The 25,682-nt window shown below is 41.4% G+C and overlaps 2 protein-coding genes across 15 annotated transcripts in view; both read left to right on the top strand.

Annotated features, from left to right (window-relative positions):
- Positions 1-10,898, top strand: part of LOC102219514 (liprin-alpha-1) — a 45,709-nt gene extending 34,811 nt beyond the window's left edge. For 4 of the 12 annotated variants that reach the window (XM_023331680.1, XM_023331683.1, XM_023331681.1 and 1 more), the window contains 7 exons: positions 1,908-1,934; positions 3,580-3,755; positions 4,678-4,775; positions 5,875-6,050; positions 7,551-7,619; positions 7,696-7,864; positions 9,660-10,898. In XM_023331680.1, coding sequence (XP_023187448.1) covers positions 1,908-1,934; positions 3,580-3,755; positions 4,678-4,775; positions 5,875-6,050; positions 7,551-7,619; positions 7,696-7,864; positions 9,660-9,721 — 777 coding nt within the window. In that variant the 3' untranslated portion in view covers positions 9,722-10,898. Of the gene's footprint in view, positions 1-1,907; positions 1,935-3,579; positions 3,756-4,677; positions 4,776-5,874; positions 6,051-7,550; positions 7,620-7,695; positions 7,865-8,039; positions 8,103-9,637 lie in introns of all 12 variants that reach the window. The other 8 variants (XM_023331688.1, XM_023331682.1, XM_023331678.1 and 5 more) reach the window with 4 other exon arrangements.
- An 896-nt stretch (positions 10,899-11,794) lies between these two features.
- Positions 11,795-25,058, top strand: cttn (cortactin). Of its 3 annotated transcripts, XM_023332583.1 has the most exons (16): positions 11,795-11,944; positions 14,801-14,905; positions 14,982-15,055; positions 15,136-15,265; positions 17,008-17,118; positions 18,043-18,097; positions 18,288-18,398; positions 18,926-19,036; positions 19,817-19,927; positions 20,825-20,935; positions 22,265-22,320; positions 22,418-22,487; positions 23,051-23,271; positions 23,344-23,452; positions 24,183-24,251; positions 24,512-25,058. In XM_023332583.1, exons 2-16 carry the CDS (start codon positions 14,822-14,824, stop codon positions 24,646-24,648), a joined length of 1,560 nt encoding a protein of 519 aa, XP_023188351.1. In that variant the 5' UTR covers positions 11,795-11,944; positions 14,801-14,821; the 3' UTR covers positions 24,649-25,058. The 3 variants fall into 3 exon arrangements, with proteins under 3 accessions (XP_023188351.1, XP_005809551.1, XP_023188352.1); XM_005809494.3 differs by lacking the exon at positions 20,825-20,935; XM_023332584.1 differs by lacking the exons at positions 19,817-19,927; positions 20,825-20,935.
- The last annotated feature ends 624 nt before the right edge of the window (positions 25,059-25,682 follow it).

The following is a 25,682-nucleotide window of genomic DNA, read 5'->3' as shown; positions in this document are numbered from 1 at the left end:
TCGGGCCGCCTGCAGGACCTCGGGCCGCCTGCAGGGCCTCGGGCCGCCTGCAGGTTTTCAGGCCGCCTGCAGGTTTTCAGGCCGCCTGCAGGGCCTCGGGCCGCCTGCAGGACCTCGGGCCGCCTGCAGGGCCTCGGGCCGCCTGCAGGGCCTCGGGCCGCCTGCAGGGCCTCGGGCCGCCTGCAGGACCTCGGGCCGCCTGCAGGGCCTCGGGCCGCCTGCAGGTTTTCAGGCCGCCTGCAGGACCTCAGGCGGCCTGAAGCCGTCGCTCCCTTCTTTCTGCTCGGCTAGCCAGTTCTGTGCTGCTGGTTTAGTTTGTGTTTCTGCCTCATAGTTGATTAGTTTTTTAAATAATAATTTCTTTATTTCTTCTTGGTTTTCCTATTAAAATGGTGCTAAGATAAGTTTCTTTGTAACCAGGCAGTTTTTATGGTGATTTTATTCTCCCATCGCTGTTTGATCATTGTGAACATTTTGCACATAAAGCCCCTTTCAGACATTTCGTCGTATCTAAAGGACCTCCTGGATAATCTCAGAGTTTCCAAGGTTTTCAAGGTTTGCAAATGCTTGATTTCTGCATAAAGTTCTTGACAATCAAACTGCACGGTTTTGTAATAATTTGCAATCTTGAGTAAAAGCTTAAACATGGAAAATGTTATTTAAACCAGATATTTTCATACACCTCATAAAAAGACAAACATGTAATATTAATTCAGACATTCCTTGTTTTAAGTTAGTTAGAATTACCAACTTTATTTCTAATTGCTAAATACCAGAAAACTTGGCAAGAATAGTTTTTATTTAATGTTTAGTATTTATTATTTGTAATGGTTCAGTGACTTATTGATCTGTGTAATTGAAAGAAAGGTTGGCTTATATCTTATACGTTATACAAAGTTATTGAAATTGGAAGATTTTTGTTAAATTAGTGATAAATTAGCGTCAGGTGTTTAAAGTGTGTGAGAGACTTTAAAACATAGAATTTTATTATATTTTAATTTATCTTCTCCCTGCTGTAGAAAACTATCACAAGACATTATTAATAAACTTAATAATGATGTCATATAATAGTGAATTATTTAGATCATTTGATTTGTTTTCATCTCCAAAGTGTGGAACTGGAAAGTTTATATATCCTGGATTTCCGTCCTGAAGGAATAAATTGATCTGGGTTTGAACCAAGACTGATCTTAAATCACAGTGGAATTATTCTCTAAAAACACATTTGATTAAAAATAAACCCACTTACTCAGCCACTGAAGTCTGAATCTTATCTGACTGACCCTCTGATTGATTAGGACACTGGGATGTTCACATCCTGCAGATTATTGGAGAAACTTTAGTCATGGATTATGTAGTGAACTATAATGTGAAAAATAATTTAAAAATTGGTCCTAAACTAGATACTTTTATCTGATGGAACTACATATATGTGTGTGCAAAACACTATATTTCTAATGACGTGACTGTCATGACAGCACAACTATAGTAGCAAAAACAATTGTCTCTCCTTCTCCAAAATGGCGGATCAATTTTCAGTCAAATTACCCTCTGAGTAAAAAGCATTTTACAGACATGAATGAATCCGGAGCAGCAGAAGTGACTGAATACACACTCACTAGGTGCGTCACGTCTGAAAAGGGCTTTAATTGGCAAAGATCTGAAATGATGTAACAGTTAAAAAGATCAACGCCTAAACTTGTTTATTTTAGATAAAATTAGAACAAAATCAGGTGAATGAATCCGTCTTTCATAGCTTTTTTCCTGCCTTTGTTTTGATAATTTTTTTTACTTGTATGTTTTTAGTATTTTTCACGTGAAGCTGCTCTAACCCTTCACGGCCGCCTCACTAACCCCACACCTTTCTGTTCTTCTCACCATGCTCACTCTAACCACGCTAACACCAGGAGGATGACGAGGGCAGCTGGGCCCAGGTTGGCACACATTCCTCCAGAACCCCGTTTTTATTCTGATGGACCCGTAGCATGGGCTCACACTGAGAAGCTGCTTCTTCACTATTCTAATTTATTTTAAAAAATCAGAAATAATAAAACAGCTGAATAAATCCTGTAAAGACTAAAAATACTTCAGAAGCAAACTGATGCGACTGTCGATGTTAAATTAAGAAAATGCGACCCAGTTTTATAAATATAACCCAGGATGTGGAACATCTTACTTTATGAATCTTCATCACTTAATTTATTCAATGTTTCATGTTGTGCTTCCCCGTCACTTTCATAGCAGGAACAACCAGTGATGGGCCACTGCGGGAGCACTTTAACTTTGAAACCATTTAGAGCGTTTAGCTTCCCCTAATTTAATTTTTCCAGATAAATTCCAAAACACTAATTTACTTGTTGAAATTCAAATAGATGTTCATATTCATGCTTTTATTTTGAAGTGGGTGGAGACTGTTTACGCAGCAGTTCCTTTTCCTCTCGGTTTAGTAAATTTAAGTTTATTCTTTTCCCAGAATGCATTGCTGCTGTAGATTCACAGGAAACAGTTTAAAATCCACTGAATTCCTGCCATGGTCAATTAGGCTGAATCACCAACAGAGTTAGCGAAACTCAACATTTATAAAACTGAAACTGAGTGGAAGTTTTGTCACAGAGAATCACTTCCTGAAGCGCAAACTGTAGATGTGTAATGACCATGGTTAACCTGCTGAGGGCGATATAACACATGCTGTGGTTGACGCATGGTGGCTAGCGTTAGTGCAGCTAACGTTTTAGTTAGCATTGGCCACCCCTGGGAATTATATTAACATCAGTATTGGCCGATCAGTAAATATTGGCCTTAACAGCAGCAATAATATAAGAAACAAATATTGGTCAAAATCTTTATTTTGGGACTTTGTTTGTTTGACTTGTTGCAGCTGCTTTAATATTACTACTGGCTTTATTCATGTTGTTACATATATTTACTAGAATATGTTATATAATATGTACATTTCTCTTATTGATAACAGTTAACAGAAACATTAACAATAATTTTTCTCTTATTGTTAGATATCTGACAAAAAAAAGACACAAGACATAATAAAAAATAATGTGGACAGTAAACTATTTATTGAGTAAACCAGGTAAGGAAAAGTCAATTTTTGACTTCCTGAAATTAGTTAAGAACAAAGATTTATTTCAAACTACTTTTTAATGCAAGAGGTCTGGTATAAGTTTACATATTTTAATACAATAGTTAAAAAAAATGCATGATGAGTTAATTTTCTGTACATTTCTTGTTAGTTTAATGCATTTTGTTGATGTTCAGGCTTCAACCACAGGGTACATATTATCTTATTTTATCAGGATTTTCCTTTAGACATTGACGTTTATAAAATATTATTCAACATCTTTATAAAAAGAATAAATTCATAAAACATTTGTTTTTGGAATCATTAGCCAAAGACTCTTCCATTAATAAACTGCAGAAGCTTTAATGTAAAAAAATCTTTACGTCTCTATAAAGTTTTCATCTCAGTTTTGCTGTTTTTGTGTTTGTTGTTAAAGGAACCAGAATGTTGGTGGATTATTTATTTTCTTTCTGACGCTCTAAGCCCAGTTTGTTGTGGCCTTGCAGACGCTGGCGTACGGAGACATGAACCACGAGTGGATCGGGAACGAGTGGCTGCCCAGCCTGGGTCTGCCTCAGTACCGCTCCTACTTCATGGAGTCCCTGGTGGACGCCCGCATGCTGGACCACCTGACCAAGAAGGACCTGAGGGGGCAGCTGAAAATGGTGGACAGCTTCCACAGGTACGGCTCAACAGCTTCACAGGCAGCAGCCTAAAAGACTTAAACAGGAAAAGGTCATCTTGAAGTGAGAGGGTGGCGCCTCCTCTGGTGAAGGGCTGCAACCTCAGACACCCGTCTAAATGTTTGGATGGGTTGTACTGAAATATGTACATTTCCCTCTGGGATTAATTAAGTGTGTCCATTCATTCATTCATGGAGAGATTATTAAATCCAACAGTATGAATCAGTTTGGTTCCTACAGACTGAAAAAATGTTTGGACTTCCACATTATTCCCCATCCTGTTTAAATCCTGCATCCATCCCGACTGACTTCCCAACTTTCTCATTTACTTACAAACTCTCTGACTTTCTCAGTTACTGACTGACTGTCTTTCTTTCTTGCTTGCTGGAATCCTGACCTCTGTGGAAAAAGCTGCTGTGAACTCATTGCAGCTTTTTAAGTTTACCTGTAAAATAAACAGAACATGGAGAAGAGAAGAAACCCAAACAGTATAGTTCTAATAGTAACAGTCCTAATAAAATATTGACCAGGAACATGAGAGAACATTTAAACAAGAATAATTTATTATTTTAAAGCATTAAATTCACATTTTTGCTGTAATTAAACAGTGATGGAATAAACAGAATCACTGATGCTTTCTCTTGTTTCCTGTATTTATGATAAATTGCTTTATTCATAGAATACCTAGGGATGAACAGTTAAAGCAAACCACTCTTCATTTACAATAAAGCTCAGTTCATTTTATGTAGATTTTACGTTAGTGGGAAAAAGTTGTTAAATATTTAGTTATTAAATGTTTAGCAGACGTGTAAACTAATCGTGTGTGTGTGTGTGTGTGTGTGTGTGTGTGTGTGTGTGTGTGTGCGGTGCCTGTGTGTGTATAAACTTGACCCAACTGCTGAGTTTGTGTTTGTGCAACAGGAACAGCTTCCAGTGTGGCGTGATGTGTCTGCGGCGGCTGAACTACGACAGGAAGGAGCTGGAGAGGAGGAGAGACGAGTCCCAACTGGAGCTTTCAGGTAACAAACCACCTGACCAGCTCCTCCTGCTGGTGGCTCCCTGACACTGCAGGTTTCAGCGAACGCATCCAAGCTACAAAAACTAATAAAACTAATTTTATTTACAGTTTAGCACACATTAAATTTGCTCCACAGCCAACTTCCTGGTGCATCTAAATATAAAAATGAATTGTTTTCAGGAAAAGGTCTCTGCTTGAGTTCTGGGCATTGGAGAAAAATCAGTTTGAGGTTCATAAAGAAAGAACAGGAGAACTTTTTGAGAAAGCTGCAGTGTTTCCTCTAGATGTTTTCTGCCCAGACCTACTGGACCAGGTTCCACCACAGAACCGGCCCACAGAACCGGTCCAGCTCTTTAAACAATTATGCGAGGTAGTGTTGTCAAATGGTCAAAAAAGTGAAAAGAAAGCAACATGAGCTGCCAGGTCCAAGTTGCTTAGTTGATTATGAATCTAATTTACAAACTCATAAATTAGACTGAGTTTATGAGTTTGTAAGAGACATTTATCTCTTCAAAATATTTTGGAGTTGCCCTAGTACAGGGCAATTCAAAAGTTACTTAAAGGAAGACAAACAATACAAAACAAAAAAGAAAACTCCCATTTCGTTGAACCCGGTGATGCAATCAGTGACATCATACATGTTAAAACAGGAAATGCTGGGCCAGCCCCGCCCACACACCTGCTCAGGCTGTAGCATTTATGAGTATAAAAGAAACTAATGACGAACTTACCAGAAATGCACCTTATAACAAAACAAACTTTCAAATGTGTTTATCTAATGGTTTAGTAGTGTTAGTTTAAAAAAAGGCATAGGGATGTAAACTGCAATGTAATGCTACCAAACAAACCTGGGACAGTGATTGAAGCAAAGTTACAACAGCAGTGTTTAAATGAAGGCATTTAAATCAGAATAATGAACAACAGCTGCAAAGCCTCTGCAGGTTGATTCACTCCCAGGTTCTGTGTTCACAGATCCACAGGAAAAACCTCATGTGGAGCTCAAACGTTCCACCAGTAGTACGCCTACCACAGTTTGAGAACCGTGGAGAACCAAAACAGGCTCTCTTTAAACGATAAGGTTTGTGTTTCTGTCTCTTCAGATGTTCTGGTGTGGACCAACGAGCGCGTCATCGGCTGGGTCCAGGCCATCGGCCTCAAAGAGTACAGCAGCAACCTCTATGAGAGCGGCGTTCACGGAGCGCTGCTCGCCCTGGACGAAAGCTTCGACCACAACTCACTGGCTCTGCTGCTGCAGATCCCCACCCAGAACACACAGGTACACACACATCAACACACGCCTACACACACTCTGCATGTACTCGCCCGTTGTGATGTAAACATGTAGGCGGTGAAGGAAATGGCCCCTGAAGTGGGCGGGGCTTCCTGAGTAGATGGGTGTGTCATCTGAAGATAATACTGTAAGATAATCTGAGAGTAAATATTGCTGTGGGACTAAACGGTTTTAGATGAAATAAAACAGGAAAGTTTTAACTAAGAGTCAATATTCAATGGAAGGTTTGATGAGGAAAAGATCAATAAATAATGATTAAATCTGAGATTAGGACTTGCCTATGTGGAAACTTGTTTGAACCTTAAATCCCAAATCAGGAGAGTTTCAACGTAAACAAGATGAAGACAACATGTAAACAATCTCTGACCTCCGTCCTACAATAACGACCCAGGAGACAGAGACAGGTGTTTCTTACTGGCCGAGTTTCTCCGTGTGTTTCAGTTCCTCCCAGCTTGTCTTCACCTGCTGCTCATGTTTTCTGTTAACTTTAAATCCTGACAGGAGTTTTGAGTTTTCATTGGAAGCTCAACATTCAGCCACCATGCTGATGCATTATGGAGAAGGATTTTAGTTTAAAAACTTGATTCAGAACCATATCAAACTGGGATGAAATTGTTTTTTTTGTGTTTTTTTGCTGAAACATGAAATATCTAGTTTTTAAAATGAAATCAATACATTTTATTGACCCACATTTAATTCTAGGTATATTTAATAAATTATTTTGGTAATTGTTTCTACTTTTAAAAAATATACACATTTAAATAACTACTCCATAAATTATTTATTTATTGTCATTTCTCTCTCCTCTCTCTGTAACACTTTAGTGTTTTATTGAGTTTGCATTCGAATGTATCCTGTCTTTAAATGAAAAAAACTATTTTTTATACATTTTATTTTAATTAAAATACATGCATATATAAAACAAGGATTCTTTGAATTAATTTTAAATGTTATATAAACAGTTTTTATAAAATATGTAATACATATAAATATTCATAAAAAGTAAAAAAAAAACAATAAAAAATACTAAATAAAAATGAAAAAGTTGTATATAAAATGTAAAAATACCTGATTAAACTCCATATATATAAAAAGATGGACATCGTGACTTTTTCCAGCTTATTGAACTTCATGAACCAAACTGGGTTTTCAGTTTATCTCTAAAATTGTGTCTGCCTTGTTTTTAGAGTTACTGACTGAAACAAGGCTGCCAGTGAAAACAATCTGATTATTATCGTCACCAGAGTATTTATTTTTAGAAAACGAGATAATATTCCCAGCGTTGATCCCTGCAGGGAAACCCTTATTTGTTTATTTGCAGTCTGTGGTTTGTAGTTTACATATTTAAAGCGTAAAATATGTAAACTACAAACTGGTGTATGATGTGTTGGAACTCTACAGGTGCCAAAAAACAGGAGTTGCTCAAGGTTTCATGAACAAAAACGCTAAATTGTGTGTAAAGATGCGTCTGTTGTGTACCTGCAGGCCAGAGCAGCGCTGGAGCGCGAGTACAGCAGCCTGATGGCCGTCGGCGCGGACAGGAAGGTGGAGGAGGTGAGAAACCGACACAGAGACCCAAACTGTTGGTAAGATCCGCTCTCAGGATGACCGTCCGCCATCTTTCCTCCAGGATGATGACAAGAACTTCCGGCGCGCTCCCTCATGGAGGAAGAAGTTCAGGCCCAAAGACATGAGAGGAATGTCTCTGGGTGCGTCCGACACGCTGCCTGCTAACTTCAGAGTGACGAGCAGCAGCGCCGCGTCGCCCTCCGCGCAGCCAAAGAGGAGCCCCATGGACGGTAAGCGGCAGGAGCCAAGTTTCTCCCTGCATGTCTCCACTTTTTTCTGACTGGAGGAAAATAGATCAGACTACTTGTGTTGCTCTTGATGCTTGTTGAATGGCTTTGCTGAGCTGCTCATTCTCACTAACATGGGCATGTCTTTGCATGCGGTTTGACCAACATGGCAACGCAGGAGGTCAGTCTATACAGAGGCTGGACACTGCCACAGTCAGGACCTACTCTTGTTAACACAACGGTAAGGTCACACACACCAACTATCAAGATTCAGATAGAAGCAGCATACGTACGGAGCTCAGTCAGTGCCATCTGAGAAAATTAAACAAGTTGTAGTTTTGGAAACATGAGTTTTTTGCTCTAAAAGTGAATAAATTATTACTCCCAGGATAAAAAGTTCCTAAATGAACATTTAATTTATTAAAAAAAATGGTAGAAAGCGATCAAAATTGTAGTTTTAGTTTTTGACAAAGTAAGCAACATTTTCAATTCAAAAAATCCCTTTTGTTGCTAAATTTTTGAATAGACATAGGAGCTCAACAAGAAATAAAATTCTAGGTTTTAATCTGTTCTTCTGGTTTGTTAACCACCAGATGGGAGCAAAGTGTTATTCTAGTTATCCAGCTTTCCAGAGTTTCAGGACTTCTTTAGAAATATGGATGCTGACATTAGCGTTAGCTGCTGCATGTTTAGCATTGAGACAATATTTGATAACTTCTTTTAGGACAACTTGAACAACAGTAGTCTTTTCCAGCGTTGAATCCGGTCAGTTTAGAAGCAGAAATTAACCCCCAGTGAGCAGAAAGAACCAGTTTCGTCATCCATTGCTGTTGGTGGATGTGCATCAGATTTATAGACTTACCAGAAACAATGCAAAAAAAAAAAAAGTGATTAATTCCTTTAAAATTTTAACACATTGAGATCTATGTAATTAATCAAAATCTAATGCCATGAAGTTCTGGTTCTAACAATATATTAAAAGTAAAATGATGTCCTGGAAATGCTTTTTAGGTTTTCTTGTTGGCACTTCTGGAGCTCCGTATACATTTCCCTGCATTACTCATCTGAAAGCAGCTTTCTTGTCTCAGAAGTTTCTGCTTTAATAACACGTTTTACGCCTCTTCTCTCTTTTCTCGTCTCCATCCATCCATCCATTCATCCACCCATCCATCCTGCCATCCAACCATCCATCCATCCATCCATCCATCCCTCCTTCCATCCATCCATCCTGCCATCCATCCATCCATTCCTCCTCCCATCCATCCATCCATCCCTCCTCCCATCCATCCCTCCTTCCATCCATCCATCCCTCCTTCCATCCATCCATCCTGCCATCCATCCATCCATCCTTCCATCCATCCATCCATCCGTCCTTCCATCCATCCATCCTTCCTTCCATCCATCCCTCCTTCCATCCATCCATCCTGCCATCCATCCATCCATCCATCCATCCGTCCTTCCATCCATCCATCCTTCCTTCCATCCATCCCTCCTTCCATCCATCCATCCATCCATCCATCCATCCATCCCTCCTTCCATCCATCCATCCTGCCATCCATCCATCCATTCCTCCTCCCATCCATCCATCCATCCCTCCTTCCATCCATCCATCCTGCCATCCATCCATCCATCCCTCCTTCCATCCATCCATCCCTCCTTCCATCCATCCATCCTTCCTTCCATCCATCCCTCCTTCCATCCATCCATCCTTCCCTCCATCCCTCCCTCCATCCTCTGCTTCTGCCCCGCTGTCATTGGTTTCTCCTCCCGTTTCAGTTTATCCTCATTATTTCTATAGGTAGCCGCTGGTCAGAGGATGAAGGGGAATTCCCTGCATTCAAAACCAGGATGATGAACTGAAATGAAACTAAAATGGACGATTTTATCGACGGAGCAGATACTTCCTGAGAGGAAACTTTCTAGAATAATCTACGTTTTTATGATATTTATGTCAACCAATGGGACTTTTAATTGATTTGGAGTTATAATGTAACCTATTTTTGCCTCTGTCCCCTTAATCAGCAGACTTTTTAAAACTGTTTGGTCCCAGATTTCTGTAACTGAATGTTTTTCTCGTCTGGAGTTTGTATATTTCTACCAGCAGACGTTTTATCTAATCGTTTTTTATAATCCTGATTATTGACCAGATGTATGTTTTCCTTCTCTAATCATTGAATTTATTCTTAAGTGACTTTAATATGACATATAACTTAATTCATATCTTTTTGTAGCTCCTGACCTGTGAGTTTATGTAAATGCGGCTCTTAGTTGTGTGAATATCAGATTAATCCCTGGAGTCTCATAAACTCGTCTGTCGCCTTGAACCGAACTGCTGGCCATCCAGGGCATGACGACAAATATCATGTGAAACAGATTTTTTCTGCTTTTCTTTAATTTCATATCCAATGCAAAATATGTTAATCCTCCAAAGTGAAGCAATCTAACAGTAGCAGGAAACGATCCGCAGGCTGCTTTCAGTGAAATCAGACCTCCAGGTTTTATGAGGAAGCTCCCTCACGCCTTTCCCTGCCGATCCCTTTAATCCAGCCTTCCTAATCTCCGGAGAACCCGCAGACGTCCTCGCCGGTCCAGGCGGGCGCCTCGGGCTCCGTTAGCGGACCAAGTTCACCGAGGCCTCAGCTGATCCCTGCTGCCATCACGTCCTCCCATAAACCTTTTTTAAAATTACTTTGTACTAAGATTTTATACCAAGCCTTATTGTTCTTAACTCCTTTCCTGTTCTTATTTATTATCAGTCATCCGCGTTGTCTCGTCCTGTTCGTTCCCCAGAAACACAGGTCCTAACATCCGTCTCCATGGCGATGCAGAAGGAACCGACGTTTTCTTTTTTTTTTCTTGTGATTTTAGTCATTTATGCACAAAGCAAATCATGTTGCTGTTTTTATTCCTGCTCCTCCTGTTGAATCTTCTGATCTTGTAACAATGATGTACAGTCTGAGTACTTATAAACTATTTTTATCACAGTATTATTTATTGCTTACTTTCAATAAAATACTGAAACTTATTTTCCACTGCAGATCCGAGGCTGAGCTTCTGTTTTGATGTTTCGTGTTGCGTTTGTTGAAACTTGTTTTAAGGACTTTTCTGTGGAATCGTTGCACTCTTTTTCTCATGTCTTCTGTTTATATCATTAAAGCCAAATTAATTTTGGCCTTTTAATTATTTGAACCTCAGTTATTTTTAAAAACAAATATTAGATGCATAATTTTGAATTTGAGGATTTTCTTATCCCAGAGAATGAAAATTATACATACAGGCTTAAATATATCCACATGCACCAAATTTCGGGTCCTTGATTTAAAAAAGTAGATCAGGAAGCAAAGAAATGAAAAAAAAAAAACAAAAAAAAAACTACCGGTTCTACAAAGAAGGGAGGTCAAAGATCAACCAGAATGGTGTCTGAAGTATGGTTGATTGTTATGGAAAGTGTGTGATCAACCACATTACTGTACATTAATACAAAGTGACTGATGGTTGGGTTTTTCTTATTTGAGAATTCATATATCCAGCAATATCAAAACACCTTGCCTGATATAAGCTAATAAGTTTTATATAAAGTACACCATTTTAAAAATGTCACAAAAATGGTCCAATAAATTTGAGTTCTTTCAGAAAAAGAATATAGGCGGCTTTAGCTGTAAGCAAGAATAGTTCAAACTTACAATAGAAAACTTAACTAAATCCATATTTGAGCTTCCCTTTTTGCTGAAATAAATTAACTTTATAGTATATTAAAATGTATAAGTCTGTTTTTAATAAGTGTTCTTCTGTAGCCTTCAATCCCACCGGTGTTTTAGTTTTGTTTTGAAAGTAACAATTTTTTTAAAAAACAGCTCGGTTTGGTACTTCTGGAGCTCCATACCACCCTGGAGCAGAAAACTTAACCACGACGCTCCGCCCACTTGTGACGTCAGGGCTGGATCGGGATATCGGGAGAGCCGGAAGAGTCGCGGAAGGAGACGTTGCGGTTTCCACAAACGGTTCGCCTTCAAACCGGACCACATCTGTCGGGACGGGACTGCGCTCACCAGCCGACCGGAGTGAACCTTTCTCTGGGTGACGGTGAGTGTCCAAGCCCCCGCCATGGAGCGGGAGAGCTGATTCCAGGTGATCCTTCCAGAAGGAAGGTTAGCGTTAGCCTGCTGCTAGCTGGGAAACTGGAACAGGAAATACCAGAACCAAACTGGCCCACAAGCACCACGGTTTCATCCCAAATCTCGGTTTTCTGCTCGGTTTTATCCTCTAATGTTGCTTAATGTTCATCTTGGAGGAATGGGGGTGGAAACTAACCAGCTGAGACGCGACACGTACACATGTATGTTCAGATTTAACCGTTAATTGGCTGGAATCGGGCTAATTCAGACATTTATACCCTGATCTGGTTTATCAGGAGGAAACTGTCTGAGAGCAAAGGTCAAAAATCAACCAACAGTGTTTGATCAGACTGTTTTCACCTCTCAGTCACATCAACACACCTCAGCTGCCTGAAAGGTGAGCAGCAGCTGGGTGTGGTTCTGCTGAGATTCCTGTCATGGACCAGTAACCATGCAGGTTCCTGCTTCCTGATCCCACCTCGACCAGTGGAGCCTCTGATGAAACACAGATGCTGGCTGTCCACACGCTGCTGAGTCAGGAGAAACCCAGAGGAATGTGGCTGATGATCCCAAAATGGATCCAGAGGGAGGTTCTGTTCTGCCACCACCGGAGCAAAGCAGCAAACGGACCCAAACAATCCCACCTGGTGGTCCTGATCCGCCTGGACCTAAAGAGACTGCAGGACCATTTACCAATATCGAATAAAATCAGATATTTTCTAAATGAATCACTAGTATTAAAACTTGCTTAATACTTCCACTCATTAATTATTGTGTGGAGAAACTCGTATAAAACCTGATTACATGCTCCAGAAGAAAACTGTTCAACTTACTGATTATTTTCATACAACTAATGAAATATTTCTGACATTGCATATTTAAACGTTTTATGATTTCGTGCAGCTCAGAACAGCAAGGTGAAATTACACAGATTTATTTAAACAACTGAAGGTCAGGATGGATATGAAAACAGTTAGAGGGATTCAGGTGTGGAATAATTGTTGACAAGTTAAAATGATGTTTTTCACTCTTTAAAAAAATGTATATAAAGTATTTGCTAAACCAGTAAAATTATGTTTGCTTGTTTTCTTCTCAGTTGTCTACAGACTTGGCTGGAATTCCATGATATGATTTAGAAAAACATGCAAGAGCGATTCTGCTGCGTTGATTTTGCTGATGCTTCATAACAAAGTGAAGCTGTAATGAGCTTCTGCTTCCACCTTCACTGTTTGGGTCGACACTTTGTGTCGTTGCATCGACAGGAAGTTAAATATCCGTGTCTGTGTTAGTTTTGTCTTGTTTCCTTTAAGCATTTTGTGTTTCTTCTGTTTTGACTTGTAGAAAAGTTTAAAAATTACAATGGTTGTGTTGTGCCGTTTTTAAAAACGTTAGATTTTACACAATAAAGAATAACTATCAGTTTTTTATTTAAAGCAGTAATCACTACTGCTGCTGTAAAAATGATGCAACACTTTGATGTTGTTGAATAAAACTCTTTAATTTTTCATGTTGTTTCTTCATAAAGAAGTGGAGATAAAAGTTCATTCTTATTGCTGCTGTTAAGTGAATTTAGCACTTAAAGAAATATTCTGGGTATTGTGGTGAACAGTGTGGTGGGTCTGGTTGCCGTACAGAGTCAGGCCAGGATTTGCTCTATAGAAGAGAGGATGGGATATTCTTCCTGTTCCATAATTGATTTTACCAAATTAAAAGCCTACGGATAGGTTCTCACAGCAGATAACGATGCTCAGGTTTTGTTGTTCATGCTACTAATTTAAAGTCTCACATAATCCAAACATGATGAAGGAAGTTAGCTTCAGCCATTGTTCACGTCCAGATTTACCACATCTGGTTTCTTCTGGGGCTGAATTGATGCATCAATGATGTGAAAACCTCAACGCGACGTGAGCGTTCATATGGAAGTGGCACAAATCAAAACTTCTTTTGGGAAGTGAATGGGTTGGAATCAGACTGTTAAAGTCTGATATCTGGATTCAGCACAGAAAGGTTTGGTAATAATTAGGTCAGCATGATCTCAGGAAAATAAGGAATTAAGAAAAACAGTTTGCTCTCATTTAGCTTTTCATCGTCACAGTGACATCACCATTGTGTCAGCAGGGGGTCCAACCATCTGGCCAAATATGTTACTGCTCTGTTAAAGTGTAACAGCGAACCAAACTCTGCAATGTTACTTACATCAAGTCTTTTTTTATGCAGCTCTGTTAAAAATGCAGGTGTGATTATTTTCCAGTAGTTTTTTTTTAACAAAAAAGACAAAATAAACATTAATTTCTGGGGAAACTGAAGGCTTTCGGACGTCTGGTTTTAGTTTTTCTCCTGCAGACGGCTGAGGCTGAACCAGGCGGTTCTGGCTGAGTGTTCGGATCTCTGCTGCTCAGATTTGCAGGAGAAACTTCTCTGATCTATTTACAAATGAGAAAACAGCTAAAATAATATTTAATGTAAGGATGCAGCTAAAATAATAGTTAATATAAGGATGCATCAAGCTTTAAAAAGCCTGGCTGGACAATTCCGATTTTGACGGGTGCAGATTTGTTTTTTTGTCTGGATTGAAAGTTGCTTTAGTTTTAGACGTTAGCCAAGGTAGATGAGATCGGCTTCACATCAATATCGGCTGATCATCCAAATCGAAGGAGATCTGAGCAGGTTTATCAATCCTCCTCTAATTCAGTGTAGTTTTTTTCTTTCAGTTTTTTTCTTTCTTGAAGAGATGAAAATTGTTGTTGTTTTGTTGGATGAAGATGAGAAACGTTGGCAGTAAGCGTTCTGAACGTCAGTAATGTCTGATCCGTCTGTGTTGCAGTGAAAGTTGGGCTGATTGAAGATGTGGAAAGCTGCTGCAGGCCAAAACGTCAAGGTTGCCGTTGACGACGGCGGAGACGACTGGGAGACCGACCCGGACTTTGAGGTTTCACCATCATCCTCCCATCTCTCCCTCCTCTCTCCTGTTCCGCATGTTTACTCAGTTTTTTTTGTTTTCCCAGAATGACGTGTCGGAGCAGGAGCAGCGCTGGGGGGCGAAGACGGTGGCCGGGTCGGGACACCAGGAGCACATCGAGTCAGGATGCACATGGTCTTTTCCTGTCTGAGTCACGCTGTTGGCCGGCGTCTGCTAACCGTTTGACTCCTGTGCTGCAGCATCCACCAGCTGAGGGAGACCGTCTCCACGGAGCACACCAGCCTGAAGCAGAAGGAGCTGGAGAACATGCCCAAGGCCTCCCACGGATACGGCGGCAGGTTCGGAGTCCAGCAGGACCGCATGGACAAGGTAGGAGCCAGCCGGCGGAGAGGAGGAAAAACATGCACAAATTTAATCCCATCATTTTTCTCCTGTTTTTCAAGTTAAAATAATTTATTTTTGATGCTCATTTTCTGATTGGCTGCCAGTCAAATTCATCAAGCTGCTTTGCTCCTCATGCTAGAAATGGCAACAGATGATAATGAGCTGAAAGAGCCAAACTTCCCACCATTAATGAGTTTTAATCCTCCAGAACCTTCTGGATGTTTTCCCAGAGTGTCTGACCTCCGTCTTCATCACCGAGTCTTTTCGTTTCCTGACGTTTACGTCACGTTTTTCTGTTGTGACTCAGTTTAACTTCAAGCTTATCTTGTGTCTCCTGATGGGAAAAACCGACCAACCAACCAACCATCTGGTTTTCATCGGGTTGGTTTCTGTGTTAAACCGCGGCTGACGCTCTAACCAGTCAGCAGTGACTGAGCCGGGTGTGTGAGCGGCTGTGTGTGTGTGTGTTCACTGCAGCATGGCTGTGATGAGCGAGGTGTGTTTACACCAAACGGCTCTGATGAGTCAGACGTCGTCGCTTCAAGCTGCTGTCTGCAGGCTACATGGTGGGCCGCTGGTTCCCCTCAGACCCAGACTAAAGACTAACTGGGTCCAGTCCAGACTCGGCCTTTTCTGTGTGGAGTGTGCATGCTTACAGTCCAACAATAAGTCACATTAAAATATTAATCTGCAAACTCACAACTGGAACAAACTGCTGTTGTTTTATCTATTTTGGATATTTAAAATGTTTTGCAGCCCCAAATGTTAAATGGACTTTAACGGTTATTGATTTTTGAGAATGTGTTCTTGCATTTTTATTATGCAATTATCATTATATTACCTGAAAATGGGGTCAAGACAAGAATATTATCATTTACTGCAATAACTTCTGGGACGGTTTATCGTCCAGCGGCAGGTTTATCGGTTCTACATGGGACCAGATGGATGGTTCCTGTTTCTAACGTCTGTTAGAGGCTGCAGTCATGGAAACTTTATCATTTATATAAAGCAATAATATCAGCTCAAAGTTTCCATCAAGTGGCTTCATGGTTATAAAACGCTAATATTTCATGCTTTATGTGATGTAATTATGCTAAGGCTGAAACTATTAATCGATTATTGAAATAACCAACTAATTTAGTAATCGATTGATGGTCAACTGGATTATATACTTTAAAAGAGACAATTTTCTGAAAGAGCAACGCAGTCAGAGCCGAAACCAAAACTGGACTTACAATAAAAAACCTTCTTTGTCTGTAAATAAAACACTTCAACCCTACAATATTTTAATTTATGTAAATTAACTTAATCACATGTTGATGTTAGAAGTATTTTTTAGCTGCAGATTGATCCAAGAAAATATGTATTTTCTTATTTAAAAAAAGGAATTGAATTATTTGTATATTTTAGTGCATTTCTACTATTGTATAAAATAAACTTAAGTGCTTAAATAAAAATGTGGCAAATTATTTAAACAATTAATCATCAGAATAATTGCTTACTAAAATAATAATCAGCCTTAAATGATCTAAAACCAGTTTTCTGTTTGTTTTTGGTTATTTCCGTCCGAGTCTGAAATAAAACACTTTATGAACCTCAGATTTAAAGAACTGGAGAATATATAGATGTTTAATTATTAGAAATGATCAAAGAAATGCTGCTGTGTGATGTGGGTGGGGGTTTGGTGTCGTTGCATTTAAAATGGATTTGATTTGTTTTGTCTCCAGTCTGCTGTGGGTCACGACTACCAGAGCAAACTGTCCAAGCATTGCTCCCAGACCGACACGTCCAAAGGCTTCGGAGGGAAGTACGGCGTCCAGGCCGACCGCGTCGACAAGGTGCTTCCTCTGAAACCGCATCGCTGTTAAATCTGAACAGTTTTTATTCTGACAAAACGCAACAAGATGAGAAAAATGATTTGGGTTTGCAAAGCTTAATATTTTGCAGATATGAACCGACTGTCAAGCAAACTTGTTCTGATCTTAAAAACCAGACTATCACATTCACATCTTCCTGCACAGTTAATAAAAACCATAAGCACATTTTACCATTTTGCAGCAGACCGAGCCTGATGGGATGCAGAAAGGAAGGAAAAATCAGATTACAGCAGATTTTTACCAAACAAATCTTAACTGATTCATATTTTGGCCCCAATAAAACTGCATTAAATCTTGTTGAATCAATACAAAGAACCAATCAGATGGAGACTTACATCCCAGTGCCTAGTTAAAGTATTCACACCTTTTCTACAACAGAAGAGCCACAACATTTTGGATTATACAGTTAAAAATATCAATTAACATTCAAAGAAGATTTATTAATTTCTCATATTTGTGTTTTGTAAATGTTTAAACAAATTGACAGAAAAAACCTTAAATGTCAAAATGAAAACTGATTTTTGCAAAATATTGTCACATAAGTGGCTGCATAAATATTCACCCTCTTTAACCAGTTGGCCTAAATCAACAGAGAATTTTTGCCATTATTTTGTAGAAATACATTTTTATTTTGACACCTAAAATAAAGTTTTTGGGTTTTATTTAGTCAAAATAGCCAAATTTAGTTGATTTTTAAAAGGTAAAACATCCGAGTGGTGAAGAGTTTCAGTAGTTTCAGTGAAGAGACGATTTCTTCACAAAGAAATGAAATCTCTATAAATCACTTCATGTCTGACGTTCCTGTTTATTCCAGCATGAAATAACAGGATTCATAATTATTGGGTTATTTACATTTAATTAATAGTTTTTCCCGCCTCGTTGCAGTCGGCCGTTGGCTTCGAGTACGCTGGGAAGACGGAGAAACACGCGTCGCAGAAAGGTTTGTCCAGACTCGTCTGCTCTGATCCTCAGACATTCCTGGAATGTGCAGGATGGAAATCCAGCTCTGTTCCAGATTAATAATCCAGAGTTCCTGTTAGCAGCTGAGCAGCAGCTTCACATGTCGCTGTGCTGGTAGGAAATGTTTTGCTTCACCCTGACCTCTGACCTCTGACCCCTGCACTGTGCAGACTACACCACGGGGTTTGGCGGGCGGTACGGCGTTCAGGCGGATCGGGTCGACCAGAGCGCGGTCGGCTTCGACTATCAAGGCAAAACGGAGAAACACGAGTCGCAGAAAGGTTCGTTCTTTATAGCAGAGGAAAATTTGGTGGAAGGAAACAATTCCTGGTCTGTTTCTGAACGTCAGTTTTCAGGTCTTAGATTTTCTGTTGAATTCAGATCTGGACATGAATCTGCTCTGATCTAAACCCAAAACATCCGGCGGCATGATCAGCGAGTTCCTCCTGCTGGAAGATGAACTTTGACCCCAGACTTCTGCAGATTCTAACAGGTTTTCCTCCAGGATCAGCTCTAGGCTCCCTGTCCCACATTATGATGCTGCCACCACCATGTTTCATGCAGTCAGTTTCCTCCTTATTGAGCCTTTTGAAAACAGACCAGGAAGTGAAACTGGATACAAACTGAGCAGCTTCCTGTCGTCCTGCAGCTTCCAGGCGCTTCGCTGCTGCAGGTTGATTCAGGTCACAGACGCTTTTAAGATCTGCATTTAGAAAGCGTCTAAAATCTACTTCCTTCAGTAAAATCATCAGAAACATCTGGAATGATTTCATTTATGTGGGATGAAAACAAACTTTTCTCTCTGCAGATTACGCCAAAGGTTTCGGGGGAAAGTTTGGCGTTGAGACGGACAAAGTGGACAAGAGCGCCGTGGGCTTCGAGTACCAGGGCAAAACGGAGCGGCACGAGTCGCAGAAAGGTCAGTGGAGGTGAAACGGGTCCAGCTGGAACCGGAGCCAGAAGCAGCTGGACCCACAGAAACGAGCAGAATGTTCCGTCAAGGTGGAAGAACCCGGTCATCCCGGGGCTTTTCTGGTTTCGTCAGTTCCGTTTTGTATGTTGCTCCTGTTGGAGCCATGGAATCCTAAAATCAGCCTTCTGGGTCTGAGTGGAGCCGGATCCAGAGAAACCCAGCAGCCGAGGTGCTGAGTGGATTTGTGTCCACAGGCCCGGCTCAGCCGCGCCCGGGTTTCTGCCCCGACTCGCCCAGAATCTGTTCTTACCAACCTGCAGCTTGTCTGTCTGTCTGACATTGAAAGATGTTTTTTTGCATCTTTTAATAAATTTCTACGCTAAAAGGATTTTTTAGCTGCAGATCTCGTTCACTAAAAAAAAGCTGCTGTTGCATTTTAGGCAAGAAAATGTTTATTTTCTTACTTAAGGGGTTAAATAACTTATTTGCATCTTTTAATGTATTTCTAATACTGTATAAAAAAGTCCTGAATCTGCAGAATGTGGTTTTATTTTTAATCTGATAATCAGAATAATGAAGAACTAAAATAAATAATGATCAATTATCAATATAATACGAGCGAAGGAATGAAACGGGTTTTAGTTTCTGCTGAGCGAAGTCGGTGCTCCTCTGGTTCTGCTCCTCTGGTTCTCCTCTGGTTCTCCTCTGGTTCTCCTCTGGTTCTCCTTTGGTTCTCCTCTGGTTCTCCTTTGGTTCTCCTTTGGTTCTCCTCTGGTTCTCCTTCAGACTACGTGAAAGGCTTCGGTGGGAAGTTTGGTGTTCAGACGGACCGGCAGGATAAATCGGCGCTGGGATGGGATCACCAGGAGAAGCTGCAGCTTCACGAGTCTCAGAAAGGTACGACCGGCCCGGTTCCGGGTCGCTGCGGTTCCGGTCCGGTTCCGGGTCGATGAGCTGTTTTATCTGCAGCCGTGTTGAAATTCATGTCGGGAGAACAGCAGCTCAAATCCTCCTGTCTCAAAGTTCTGCACCAGAACCCGGATGTTATCAGAACTTTTGGGTCTCTAGGCAGACCGGTTCTGTTGGACCTCTCGGTTCCTCTCCAGCTCTGCTGCAGTTTCATTTGAAGCAGGTCAACAACTTCTCCAAACAGAAAGAAAGAGGAAGAGAAACCTGAGAGCCTGGGTCTGTGTCTGTGGGTCGCTCTGGACCCGGTCGGCCCGGTCCAGATTGCAACGGGTCGCTGTAAAAAGCAGCTGTTAGGTTTAGTTGCTTTTATTCAGTAAAACATAAAGACCTGAATCTGGGTCACTTTGCGTCGGATCCACTCTGATCGGGTCCAGTCTGGTCGGGTCGGATCCACTCTGATCGGGTCCAGTCTGGTCGGGTCGGCTTCACTCTGATCGGGTCCAGTCTGGTCGGGTCGGATCCACTCTGATCGGGTCCAGTCTGGTTGGGTCGGATCCACTCTGATCGGGTCCAGTCTGATTGGGTCGGATCCACTCTGATCGGGTCCACTCTGATCGGGTCCAGTCCGGTCGGGTCAGGTTTGCAGAATCAGTTTCATTGGGTAAAAAGTGAAGCGGCTTTGATCCACTTCATGGTGCCGGTTCTGTAAATGAGACCGGTTCCGACCTTCATCCAGAAACTGGACCTCTGCTGAAACTCCTTCACATCCTAGCCTGTCGTCATAGAAACCTGGAGACGTTCTTCCTGTTTCCTGTCTGAAGGTGGTTGTTCTGTGGGAGCTCCTGTCTGTCTAAGTGTGTGTGTGTGTGTGTGTGTGTGTTTCAGACTATAAGCGTGGGTTTGGAGGGCGGTATGGGGTTGAGGTGGAGAAGCGGGACCGCTGTGCGCTGGGCTATGAGCACAAGGAGAACCTGGCCAAGCACGAGTCCCAGAAAGGCACAGACACATTCGGATCCGGAACATTCCTGTTTCCCTTGGCTTGTCTGGCTCCTGCTGTCACACACACACACACACATGCCCACACACACACACACACACACACACACACACACACGCACGCACGCACACACGCCCACACCCCAACACACACACACGCACCTCTGCAGCACTGATGGACCAGCATGTAGATGTTTGGCCTGAACTGATCAAACTCCTTTAGTTATTTTTCTGTTAACTTAAAAATAAAATCATGAAGATATTGAATTCTTTAGATTTGTTCTGTTTTCATCTGAAGATCAAAAATTTACCTGAAAAACTAATTACTTCAAGGAAAACAAACTTTCTGCTGCTCATTTCAGTTTTAATTAGTGGTCAAATTAAAAGTCGTTTCCATTTTGATCAGTTTTCCATAATTGATTCATAATTGATCTCCAGGATTCCTGAAGGTTTTTAGGAGTTTTTCCTTTTGCCAGTAAATGACCGACTTCCTGCAGAATCTGGAAAACTCAATTTAATTCAGCATTTTCTGTTTCTGGTAAAGTTTGGTGAAAGAAAAAAGATATTATGATAAAACGTGTTTGCAGGTTTTCCATCTGAATGTCAGTGAGACGATTCAGACCAGAATGAAAAATGGTTTAGAAGTTACAAGAATAAAAGTAAAATTATCTGAATAGTCATAATAAAGTGAGAATAATTCTATTAAAATAATTTTAATAGACTAAAGTCATAGCATGAGAATAGTCATAAAAATAAAGTTATAACAAAGCAAGTATAAAGTCGTATCTAACGCAGAATTAAAAGCAAGAATAGTTTAAATGACAATAACAATAGTTATACAAAGATACAGAAAATAATAGTAATAATGGAGCATAAAGTTGTAAATAATGCGAGAATAAAACCAAAAATTAAAATCAAACTGATTTTAACTAAAATGATTTTCTGATGGTGTTTGAAAGGTGGGCCTTTAGGAACCAGGAGTTCTGCTGGCAGGAAGCCGGTCCGGTCCGGATCAGTGCTGCTCTGGTTCTGACGGGCCGGCCGTTCTCCTCTCTCTGCTCTCATTTATCTGTAAACGCTGAAGGTCCGATTCTGCCGGACCGGACCGTTCTCGGAGCTCTGCATGAAGCCGCGTCCTCCTCTCTGTCCGCCGCATGCTGTCGGGTCACCGTGCACGCCACGCCCACTTCCTGTTGGCTGCAGCTCCATCTGCATGAGCTCATCAGGCTCCGCCCCCTTCGCTCCGCTCCATCAGAGATCCGGACCAGAACCGGACTGGTTCTGATGGACTCCGCCGCCTCAGTTGACGCTCTGTCGTCTCTCTTCCAGATTATTCCAAAGGATTCGGAGGGAAGTTTGGCGTCCAGGACGACCGTATGGACAAGGTGATGCTCCGCGTGGTTCTGACCCGGATCAGAACCGCTTCCTGATGCGGTTCTGTTCCAGATCAGAACCGCTTACTGACGCGTTTCTGTCTCTCAGAGTGCCGGGACGTTCGAGGACGTGGAGAAGCCGAAGCCGTCCTACCAGAAAACCAAACCTGTGGAAGCTGGTGAGGATGATCCTCCTCCTCCTCCTCCTCCTCCTCCTCCTCCTCCTCCTCCTCCTCCTCCTCCTTCTGTTTTTATTTTTCTAAGTTTTTCTTTCACAAAACTAAACTTAGAAGAACAAAAACTTGTAACATCAGATCAAGTTAACTTTCACTTCCATCTAAATTGTAACATATTTCAAGTTGGAAGTGTTTTGGGGAAACAACCTGAGATGGACATTTTTACATTTCCAAGCCATAATCTGACAGTCCTATATAAATCATAAATGACCTTTAACCTCTTGGATACCTTAAATAGAGTCTTTATCAGTTTACTTTCTGAATCTGATTAGTTTACCTTAAATATTCAGCAGTGTTTTATCCAACATGCCGGATTTGAAGACACCAATAAAAATCAGTATTTTTAACTGATGGTTAAAATATTTCAAAACTTTTTTTCTGTCCAAATTTTATTTGTCACATCACATGTTTTTATGTTTGGAAGAGCCCAGGTTGGTCTTGTTAAAGTGTGAGGACGTTTCTTCATGTGAACCTCTCTGACCTTTGACCTCTGTGTTGCCGAGCAGCGGGCAGCAACACGGGAAGCATCAAGGCTCGCTTCGAGAACATCGCCAAGCAGAAGGAGGAGGAGGACCAGCGGCGGGCCGAGGAGGAGCGGGCGCGCCGCCACGCCAAGGAGCAGCAGGAGCAGGAGGAGGCGCGGCGGAAAGTGGAGCGGCCGCCGTCCCCCGCCCACGCTCCCAGTCCCAGCCCCACTCCCCCAGTCCAGCCTGCCGCAGAGCTCCAGGTGGGTTCTGGGAGCCTCAGCCCACCACTTCCTGGACATTCCCAGCATCTGACTTCCTGTTTCCTCCTGCAGAATTCTCAGAGCGAAGCTGCGAACGACGAGCAGCTGTACGAGGAGACGCAGGACGCCTACAAGCAGCCGGACCTGTACCAGAACCCCGATGATGCCGCGGCTCCAGCAGGTGGCGCTTCGCCTTCTCCACAGATTAACTCAGGAGATTCCCCAGGCGGCGTTCCAGGCTCCCACAGGGGCCCCTGCATGTTCCCCCCGGGGGCCCCTGCATGTTCCCCCCAGGGGCCCCTGCAGGTTCATCCAGGAAGTTCCAGCTCAACTGGGATTGTTTTGAGAAATTTGTATTTCTGACTGAGAGGAAAAACTACAAATCCCATCATGCAGTGCAGCTATTCTCCTGCAACTTTAACGATGTAGGAAACTTCCAGAAAACCTTTTTTGTTACAAGAATTTATTCATGATTCGATGCTTTTTAGGGGAAAAGAAAAACTACTTAATATAAAAATCTAAATTAATGGCAAAAATATAAAAAAAAGGTTTTTCTTTTTAAGCAACTGAACGTCCTTCAGTTTAAAGCCAGTAAATTAAAACTGTTGGTGAAACCTGCAGGAACACTGACTGCTGCAGCATTTTGCCCATTTTTGTCAGTGATGCTGCGTGTTCAGTAGTGATGCTGCGTGTTCTGTAGTGAGGCTGCGTGTTCAGTAGTGATGCTGCGTGTTCTGTAGTGAGGCTGCGTGTTCAGTAGTGATGCTGCGTGTTCAGTAGTGATGCTGCGGGCCTGATGCTGCGTGTTCTGTAGTGATGCTGCGTGTTCTGTAGTGATGCTGCGTGTTCAGTAGTGATGCTGCGTGTTCAGTAGTGATGCTGCGGGCCTGATGCTGTGTGTCTGCATGCAGATGAGCAGCAGTACGAGTACGGAGACGACCTCGGCGTGACGGCTGTGGCTCTCTACGATTACCAAGCAGGTGAGACCAAACGCTTCCTGCCTCGTTGAGTCGGAACCGATCAGTTTATTCACTAGTTGTAGGAGTTTAGTTTTCATTTTTATTATCTGTATTTTAATAATTTCATGATTTAGTTCCAGTTGTTTATAGTTTTTCTCCATTAATTACCGTTTTTATTTATTTCAGCCTAACGTAAATGTTTTCTTAATTTCAGATTTTATTGTTTTGTTAGTTTGGCTATAATTATGGCTCTGATTTAAATTAATCTCTTCTCGTTTCAGCCGGCGAGGACGAGATTTCCTTCGACCCCGATGACATCATCACCAACATCGAGATGATCGATGAGGGCTGGTGGCGCGGCGTCTGCAGGGGCGCCTACGGCCTCTTCCCGGCCAACTACGTGGAGGTCCGGCAGTGACTCCGCCCCCTGACTCCACCTGGGACTGAGAGCCGGTTAAAGCCCAGATGTTTTCAGAGTTTCTATCTTTTGTCCCTGAAGAGTCAGGCCGAGCCTTGAACTCGTCCTGTAGAGTATTATCATGTTTGGAATCATGTCCTGTTCGATCATTTTTAAACTTATTTCTGTTCGTTTCGCTGCTTCGAATGTTTCGGTCTGTTTTAGTTTTTTCTGTCTTAATGTTTCCTCGCCACCAGGGGGCGCCTGCTGCCGGCGGAACAAAGCAACGACTTTAATTCATCTCTGGGTTTTCTAATAAAAGTGACCTTTTCAAATGGATTATTTTTATCTGTTAGCTTCAGTCACATCATTACCTGCTTTTTCATTTTCTTTTTTTTATGTTTCAATAAATAAAGTATGAACAATTACTATTTTTGGGTCCATTTTGTTGTAGATATTACCTGAAAATGCAGCTTTCTGAAGTCAGAGTGAAAATGTCTGATAAATTACGGAGGCGTTGTGGATCCTCTGGGTTGGAAGTCAGTCTTTTACTCTGAGGCAAAGAGCAGGTACCTTTTAAAACATTGGAAAATTGTGAATATATTAAATATTGGCCACTCATTTCAGAAATAAAACTTTCATAACTATCACACATTAAGGGAAATATGACTGTGGCTCACAGAAATTGATGCAAAATTCAGTGTCTCAGAAAATTTTAATATTGTGAAAAAAAGAAGCAAATACAGGAAACTGGTGTCACACTGAAGCATTTTCACAGAAAGTTGAGTGGAAGGAAAAAGTGGTGAGGAACCAGAACCCGGGAGAACTGCAGACGGGAGGATTATCGAGTAAAATCCATTCAAGAATTTGGCGGAGCTTCATAAAACTACAAGGAATAAAGAAGTAATCTTTACTCGCTTTCTGAAATGAGTGACAAAGAACGTCACCTTGCCAAAATAACTCGTTATTTTGTGCTAAAAGTGTTTTTGCAACAAAAACAAAATCACTTTTTTGGCCAAAATATTTAGGGGAAGAAAACAACTTTGCAAAAAAAA

The sequence above is a fragment of the Xiphophorus maculatus genome, chromosome 4 (genome assembly GCF_002775205.1).
Source record: "Xiphophorus maculatus strain JP 163 A chromosome 4, X_maculatus-5.0-male, whole genome shotgun sequence".
Lineage (NCBI taxonomy): Eukaryota > Metazoa > Chordata > Actinopteri > Cyprinodontiformes > Poeciliidae > Xiphophorus > Xiphophorus maculatus.
Note: the sequence above shows the minus strand (reverse complement) of the source record. Positions and strands in the feature narration are given on the sequence as shown.

What these genes read in the sequence shown, in the direction of transcription:
- cttn (XM_023332583.1), top strand. Translation starts at nt 14,822, where the DNA reads ATGTGGAAAGCTGCTGCAGGCCAAAACGTCAAGGTTGCCGTTGACGAC. An exon ending in AGACCGACCCGGACTTTGAG is followed by an intron (nt 14,906 to 14,981) that starts GTTTCACCATCA and finishes TTGTTTTCCCAG; the next exon opens with AATGACGTGTCGGAGCAGGA. An exon ending in GCTTCACGAGTCTCAGAAAG is followed by an intron (nt 19,928 to 20,824) that starts GTACGACCGGCC and finishes TGTGTGTTTCAG; the next exon opens with ACTATAAGCGTGGGTTTGGA.